Source organism: Vigna umbellata, chromosome 2 (genome assembly GCF_029865625.1).
Source record: "Vigna umbellata cultivar VRB3 chromosome 2, Vumbellata_1.0, whole genome shotgun sequence".
In the NCBI taxonomy this organism is placed as follows: domain Eukaryota; kingdom Viridiplantae; phylum Streptophyta; class Magnoliopsida; order Fabales; family Fabaceae; genus Vigna; species Vigna umbellata.
This window is the reverse complement of record NC_142166.1, coordinates 41,759,954-41,766,751: the sequence shown is the minus strand read 5'-3', so window position 1 is coordinate 41,766,751 and position 6,798 is coordinate 41,759,954. Positions and strand designations below refer to the sequence as shown.

At 35.3% G+C, this 6,798-nt stretch overlaps 1 protein-coding gene across 1 annotated transcript; it reads right to left on the bottom strand.

Moving 5' to 3' along the window:
* Positions 1-284: 284 nt before the first annotated feature.
* On the bottom strand, positions 285-5,994 carry LOC124846059 (serine hydroxymethyltransferase 7-like). Its single transcript, XM_047323270.2, has 4 exons — positions 4,784-5,994; positions 3,421-3,823; positions 1,261-1,353; positions 285-831 (listed from the first exon to the last, which is right to left on the bottom strand). Exons 1-4 carry the CDS (start codon positions 5,663-5,665, stop codon positions 608-610), a joined length of 1,602 nt encoding a protein of 533 aa, XP_047179226.2. The 5' UTR covers positions 5,666-5,994; the 3' UTR covers positions 285-607.
* Positions 5,995-6,798: the final 804 nt, after the last annotated feature.

Genomic DNA, 6,798 nt, shown 5'->3' with positions numbered 1-6,798 from the left:
AAAACAATAAATAAAATAACATTTAAAGTGCACACACAAGACACAGACAAAACAACAAAACAAGAGTAATATATATTGGATATCATCCAGCATGCCTCATGCCAGACGGGCAGATTTTCTGTTTAAAGCAATGGTTAAACGTACAGTGCTTACTGTACACTCAAATCACACCTTCTCATTAATCTTTGCTGCTGGGATATTACGTACTGTTCCCATATTTTAATCTCTCTCTCGCTCTATATATATATATATATATGCATCAGCCTCCGTAGCATTCAAAAGCATATTCAATGACAGGCTGTAAAATAATTCATTAACATTTCTTTATGTAATTTCCTTTTAACACAAGTTTCTTCATGAACAGGAGTTGTCAAAGAAAGAGGTATCAACCTCGAACAATTTCTGAGGTTGGTAAATGTGAAGTGGTATGAATGTGATGTATGGTATGAGGATATGACTTCCAGTTGCATACTTAATTTACAAAGCTGACTACTAATTTTATAGATACAATAACAGGAAAAAAACCTATGGTCACTATGAGAAAATTCAAAAGATGGTATAAGCCAAGACGCTTCCTAACGATGCAATAGAGGTCTACAATTTCAAATCACGTATCGAATCCTGGCATTGCAAACTGGGAACTGAATGTCTCAACCCGATTTCTGAGCTCAGAAATATCTTTATTATTCTCAAGACCCTTGAGAAAATCTTTACATGATTTCCCATGTTCCCTTTGCACCATGCTGGTAATGTGAGCCGCCCTCAGAAGAAAATCAGCTATGGTCTCAAAATCTTCTTCCAAACAGCCTCTTGATGTCATTGCAGGAGTACCTGAATTCCAATGAAATGAACTTAGAAAACAAAAACATAGAAAACTCAAAAGTAGTACGTTTTAGCAACAATAGCAATGTCATTGCCGAAATACACAAAAAGATGTGACTTTATCCTCTCGCATGAGTAAGTAGTACACAATAGACATGATAAATGCGCATTTCTTTCTTTTTACCAATTAATTCCCTGGAAAATATAATACTTCAAGGACTATTAACTGAATATGTGGAAGCTGGAGCTAACTGGAATTGATTATGAGTGTTCTCATGGAAGTCTAGCTTCTTAAAACAGTCTAAACTTAAATGCTAAACAAATTATATGAAAAAAAATGATATTGAACACTACTGGACATACTGAGTAGATTGAAACTCTAGCGTGTTATATTAATACCATAACTTTAGAAGTTCGTACTTTAAGAGAGGGACTCACCAATTCTCACTCCTCCAGTAGAAATGGAACCATAAATGGCACATTTATTGAGAGTGATGTGACACGCCTCGCAGACCTTTTCATAGTTTCTGTCTGTAATACAGAGTAAAATTATATAAGATCGTATTCATGTCAAATTTAAAAGATATAAGTTGTAAGAAAACGGGAAAGGAGTATTCGAATCATGAGCAGCGCACACAAAACAAGCACAATGGAATTTAAAAATTGAAATTGTCTTTAAAACAGATACATACATTAGCATCTTTAAAACTCAAATTCAAACAGTAAATGTTAACACTTAATACCTATTCCTTCTTTTCTATTCTTTTCTTTTGGCCTGTCCCCCTAATGGGATGGATCCTCTCCAACATAGCAGTCATGTTTAAATCATCTCTCTTCAAATATTTTATATATTTATATATTTATATATTTATATAGATATTATTTGTCATGCAAAAAATGATAGACAAGAGATTTCGACATTACTTTGTGATTTTAAAACCTGAAATGATCAACCTTTTCCTGTCCTTTAATCATCTCTTTTTTTTTATTGCTCAAATATCAGAACCAAACTTCATAGGAGTTTCAACAATACATACATCCAGTTACAGGTAAAAAAATTAAAATGGAGACATATTCCCAAAGCAAATATAACTTTGCAAAGAAAACATAATATTAAATTCAAGCTGCAATTTCATGCAACATATGCTAAATCTGGCCATCATGATTTATTTAAAACACAATTCCAAGTTAATATTTTTAGAATCCAAGACATAGCTCACAACTACAAGGACAAACTTACACGGCAAACTTAGCTTTCTAGAGTGAGTAAATCTGTAGGCGAGTAAGTATGGGTATATCTACCATTAATTTAAAGTAATTTAAGTTCATGGGATACTTTAAAACTATCAATTATAGTGGAAACACCTTTACTTTCTCTCCTTACACATCTCTTCACTTTAAAGGGTTCAATCTATGCATGGCCTTGCGCTGACAAGATATCTTGATCAGAAAGCAAGGGGTTAAAAAATACAAAGGATGGCCTGATTATCAAAGCAGCTGATATAGCAAAAACCATGCACACCCTATAAGTTCAAAATGGACAAGTTTTTAATACAACCATTTTAACCCTTGGCCAATTCAGAAATCTTACGCATGAATATCAGACTTTTCTCCAATTTTTCTTCTCTTCAACGTAACCGGTTCCTGAATCATTCATTTACAACTCGCAAGCCAAACCCTCTTCAAACATATTCTTCATCTTAAGGTTTTAACCCATCAAGTCTCTTGGCCTTAACTTATCAGTGTGTCTTAAATATTATCCTAATCTATCTTAGTTACTGTGACAGAAACTAAGGAGATTAAATTAGGAAATACCTCCTAACTGAAGAAACTAAGTATCCAATCCATTCATCCAAAGTACCTATGAAGTTAGATGTCCAGCTCAACAGAGATTACAAATAACAACAAAAGGTGGCTTGTGTTTGACTTTTCCTTCACGCTCAAAATTTTGAAAGAACTTAATGGTTATGCACTAGAAAATCAATCATCAAGGGGAGAAGAGTGATACTGACATGTTTAAACCACATGGTAGCTAAATGAAAATAGGCCAAGTCTAAGAAGCTTACATCGTAACTATTTCCCGTCTATCTTTATAATGCTAGTGGGATAACAACTGGTATTTGTTGATGCTGAACATATGGCTTTGGTTTCAATACATAAGTGGTGAGGTCCATAATTTTACATAAACTGTGTCACAGTCACTATATTATACTATACTTCAAAAAATTTGAAAATTATGCAGAAGTCTAACTAAACACCAAAAAACATTGTTGTGATTTAATCAATTGAAAAAGAACAAAAGATAACTAAAATCAGAAACATTTTATTTTATGACTCCAGTGATTTTTTATAAAATAATAATTTGAATTAAGATTAACTTGCATCGAAACACATAACATGTCCAAGTAAAATAAGCATACAAATTGTTAGGGACAAAATCATGACAGTTAAGCAACTTCTGTACTAGCATGATTTCCCATCTCCAGACACCAGTACGCCAAAATAATAACTCATTATTATTAACAGGAAAATAATAATTCCAAATTCAGTTTTAAGTTTAACATAATTTATGAAAAAAGACAGGTAGAAAAGAATTACCAATTAAACCAAGTGCTGTCAGATCCCATAGCAAAAGATGATTGTCGGTCCCACCTGTCACCAATCTGAAATTTCTTCTCAACAGGGCAGATGCTAATGCCTGCGCATTTCTCTTCACCTGCTGCATGTACGCTTTGTACTCTGGAGTTGCAACTTGTTTTAAAGCTATGGCAAGAGCAGCAATATGATTATTATGAGGGCCTCCTTGTAATGATGGGTACAAAGCAAAGTTTATTTTCTCCTCAAAATCATAATTACTATCGTCTCCATGATTAAGCACAAAACCTTGCCTCCTTGGTTTTGGCCCCCTTCTATAAAAGATTATACCTCCCCTTGGACCTCGGAGACTTTTGTGAGTAGTCGAAGTAACAATATCACAGTAATCAAATGGACTAACCACTTCCTGTAAAAGCCACTGTTAATATACTTAAAAACTTTTGACACAACACAACCATTTAAGAAATGAAGGAAGGTCAAACTGAAGTAGAGTTGACACACATGACAATTTTTCAATTAAATGCATTATATATGGAAAAATTGAACCAAAATTAGAAACACAATTTCAATCGATGCATATTTTGGGATCCACACTGGCAATTTGACTTCCACCCAGAACATATACAGAGGTGATTGATGAAAAAAAACTTGTTAACTGTTAGAGGTAGGTTACATGAATCACACCACATCAAACATGCTAGGGGTTAAGTTCAGTGTGATCAATGAAAACAATTATATAATTTCCAGTAGAACTTCCATTCGCAAAAGTAATTTGATCAAATTCCAACTATAAAAATATTCAGGGGAGGATAGGGGAAAAAGCAAATACTGAGGAGGTAATTTTTCTTTTGGAATGTTCTAGTTGCTACAAGCCTACTATTAAACAGCAATCTGCATACGAGACTGCATTAGATCATACTGCTAGTGGATTCAGCTCCTTCTAAAACAAAGAGTACAATACTTTAATTTAAAAATCATAACTTGATATTCTAACAATACATAGTCTTTATGTATTTGCATGTATATAATCACAATCTCATTGTATATTTTCTTTTAATACTTGTAACTGCACTATATACTCTCTGACACGCCATCCTTCACAATAGACGAGTCAAATTCATTTCCAGTACGTGCGCAAAATCGTACAGGAGTATAGAAACTCTATCTGAAGAGTTTGATTCATAGCACATGACTAAGGGAGACTAAACTGTTTCACACAACTCTATCCCACTAGTTCTAAAGCATACAAAACAACTACCTCTACCCTCCAAAAAACCAAACCAGAACTCCACTCACCTTTCAAATTCGTAAACAATTATGAAATCAATAATAATAACAGAAACAAGAGAACAGACAGAAAAAACACCTTAGCTGCCACAAGGCCACTGATATGCGCCATGTCACACATCAACACTGCCCCACATTTGTCAGCAACCTTCCTGAACCTCGCATAATCCCATTCCCTGGGGTACGAACTCCCACCGCAGATAAGTATCTTAGGCCTAAAATCTATTGCTTTCTCCTCGAGCTTATCGTAGTCTATGTAACCACTCTGAGGATTAACCTTATAAGGCAAAGTCTCGAAGAAAATAGAAGCAGCAGAAACCTTCTTACCCCATTGCGTATAATAACCATGACTCAAATGCCCCCCAGAGGCTGAATCCATACCCATAATCCTATCCCCGGGATGCAAAATCCCAGTGTACACAGCAAAGTTAGCAGAAGTACAAGAATAAGGTTGAACATTAACACCCCAATTGTTAGCGTGAAGGTCAAAGGCCAACAAAGCACGCTGGCAACAGAGAAGCTCAATCTCATCAATGTACTGATTTCCTGTGTAGTACTTGGCCCCAGGCATTCCCTCAGAATATTTATTGCTTAAATGGCTTCCTAAAGCTTCCATCACTGCCCTGCAAACGAAGTTCTCCGAAGCAATCAACTCTATTCCCTTGAACTGTCTTCGCTTTTCTTTCTCCATGATTTCGAAAATCTCGGGGTCCGCCACTCCCAGTGGCTGGTTCCACCATCCCACCGAGGAATCCATCGCCACACGCTTCGAAGGGAAACAGGGTTGTTGATGTCCTTCAATCTTCCTCTTCACGCGCTGGTCCATGAAGTTAATAGTCTCACCGTTGTTTTCTTCCTCTTCTTCTTCTTTGAGGTGTCGAAACCGCCACGGCACAGAGGTGTCGCCGAGAGGAGCCAGGGTTGACGACGCGCTCAACCCGAGAGAGAGACCCGGTTCCATGGGTTAAACCCGAAATGACAAAATGGGAAAGGGGAAAGTTTGTGTTTTGACGGGAATTGAGGCTATGGGTTGGTACAACAAGAACAAGAACAAAGAGAACAGGGGAACAGAGGAACAGGGGACGAGAGAAAACAGAGGAATGATAAAAAGAGTGTTGGTGTAGAAAGCGAACGCATTTGGGAGAGAGTGAAAAATGAAAATTGTGCGTGTGAAATGAGAGAATGAATAGAAGAAAGAAAGAAAAGGTAGATAAAGAAGGGAAGGTGGATGAACCTGGATGTGATTAAGGAGAGAGCAGAGTGTTAGGTCCATGCGGATGGAGCAATGGAGGAATTCAACGTGGAAAATGAAATTTGGAACTATTAAATCAAAATAAGCACCACATTAACCTTAATTACAATACTTAATATAGTAATAGATACAGTCTATGTTTTGTGGGACCATGTGATTCCACACCTGGACGCAATGATGACTAGGTTCACTTGAGATGTTCTTGTGGAAGATTGTCCCCCAACTATTTGTTAATATTCTTTCTTATTTTTCAGCTGGCAGAGGACATTACCTTTTAAATTTTTCGTGACTTTCGGTAACCATATTTTTGTCTTATAAAATGTGAACCATTGGCTTTAAAGAATCATAATGTCCATGCAAATGACATCTGTTTAGGCAGCAATTCTAATAACTTGGCCATGTTCAAGTTGACCGTGGTTCAACCATTAATGGCTGCCAAGGCTTCTGTTCTATCAACCAGTGCTTACTCATTCAAAATATATTTTTCTCAACAAGTTTAATCATATTTTAAATGTCTTCAAACCTTTTAACATATGCTTCTGGTGTTTATTTTAAAAATCATTTTCTTTTTGAAATATTTAATCATGTTTAGATGTGTCGGTACCATATGTTATATGTTTTTATGTATATTTTACAATCTAATATATTTTAAATAGGGACAGCAAAATAACTTGTTTTTATGAAAATTGTTTTAATCTATCTAGATTTTAATAAAATATTATTGCATCGATTAGATTAGATATTGATATGGTAATATGGATATGACTAATATATTATATTTTAAATTAGGGTTAAAATTGCGGTCGATGAAGATGAATGTGTATATTTTATAAACATTTCAA

Coding starts and splice junctions, on each gene's coding strand:
- LOC124846059 (XM_047323270.2), bottom strand. CDS start 5,665: ATGGAACCGGGTCTCTCTCTCGGGTTGAGCGCGTCGTCAACCCTGGCT. Junction 1,354..3,420: donor GACAGCACTTGGTTTAATTG/GTAATTCTTTTC, acceptor TCTGTATTACAG/ACAGAAACTATGAAAAGGTC. Junction 832..1,260: donor TACTGGAGGAGTGAGAATTG/GTGAGTCCCTCT, acceptor ATTGGAATTCAG/GTACTCCTGCAATGACATCA.